Here is a 596-nt window from a genome sequence, read left to right as displayed (position 1 = left end):
TTTAAAAAAAAAAAAAAAAAAAATGCAACTATTGTGAAAATTAATGCCTCCTGAAGTTTAAAGTAGAAAACAAACATAAAGTATGCAATGAAAGCACTTAGTCAAAAATACTCAGAGCACAACTAAAAATAAAGCAAAAATGTGTTAGCTGGGTCCAAAACCACTTTAACCCCGAAGTACAAAAATAATACCTTTATCATCAGCCATTTTGATTTCTTCAATCCATGAATAATTTATACATTAAACAGAAAAAATCTCAAAATGCTCGAGGCAGGTGTGGGGCACAATGCATGCCCTTCCCTCCTAGAGCTTTGACTGGCCAACTCTGCCCAGCTAAGGGCCACAGAACTGAAATTGGACCTGACTGCACACTCTGCTCACCAGTTATTTTTAGAGGCCTCTTCCTAATGGCCAAATGCTTCTAATCACTCGGGCTGAAATGCACTCTTGACAAATCTGACAGCCTTCCTCCACTTAAGGGATGGATTCCCTTCTCAGTTGGTCCTATCTTCTTCTTATTTCAACTCCTAAAAAGTCAAGTGTAGGAAAAGTAAAAGAGAACAAACTGTGCTGCCAATTGTTTTTTCCCATAAAAG

General features: G+C 37.8%; 1 protein-coding gene across 4 annotated transcripts in view; it reads right to left on the bottom strand.

Annotated features, from left to right (window-relative positions):
* Asph (aspartate beta-hydroxylase) overlaps positions 1–303 on the bottom strand; it is a 208,466-nt gene extending 208,163 nt beyond the window's left edge. Inside the window, exon 1 of one of the 4 annotated variants that reach the window (XM_019210134.2) lies at positions 192–303. In XM_019210134.2, coding sequence (XP_019065679.1) covers positions 192–207 — 16 coding nt within the window. In that variant the 5' untranslated portion in view covers positions 208–303. The remainder of the gene's footprint in view (positions 1–191) is intronic. The other 3 variants (XM_019210135.2, XM_033760699.1, XM_010640510.3) reach the window with 3 other exon arrangements.
* Between the last annotated feature and the right edge of the window lie 293 nt (positions 304–596).

Source organism: Fukomys damarensis, unplaced genomic scaffold, assembly GCF_012274545.1.
Source record: "Fukomys damarensis isolate Sample0158 unplaced genomic scaffold, DMR_v1.0_HiC HiC_scaffold_5, whole genome shotgun sequence".
Classification (NCBI taxonomy): Eukaryota; Metazoa; Chordata; class Mammalia; order Rodentia; family Bathyergidae; genus Fukomys; species Fukomys damarensis.
The sequence above is the reverse complement of the archived record's forward strand: the minus strand, read 5'-3'. Positions and strand labels throughout refer to the sequence as shown.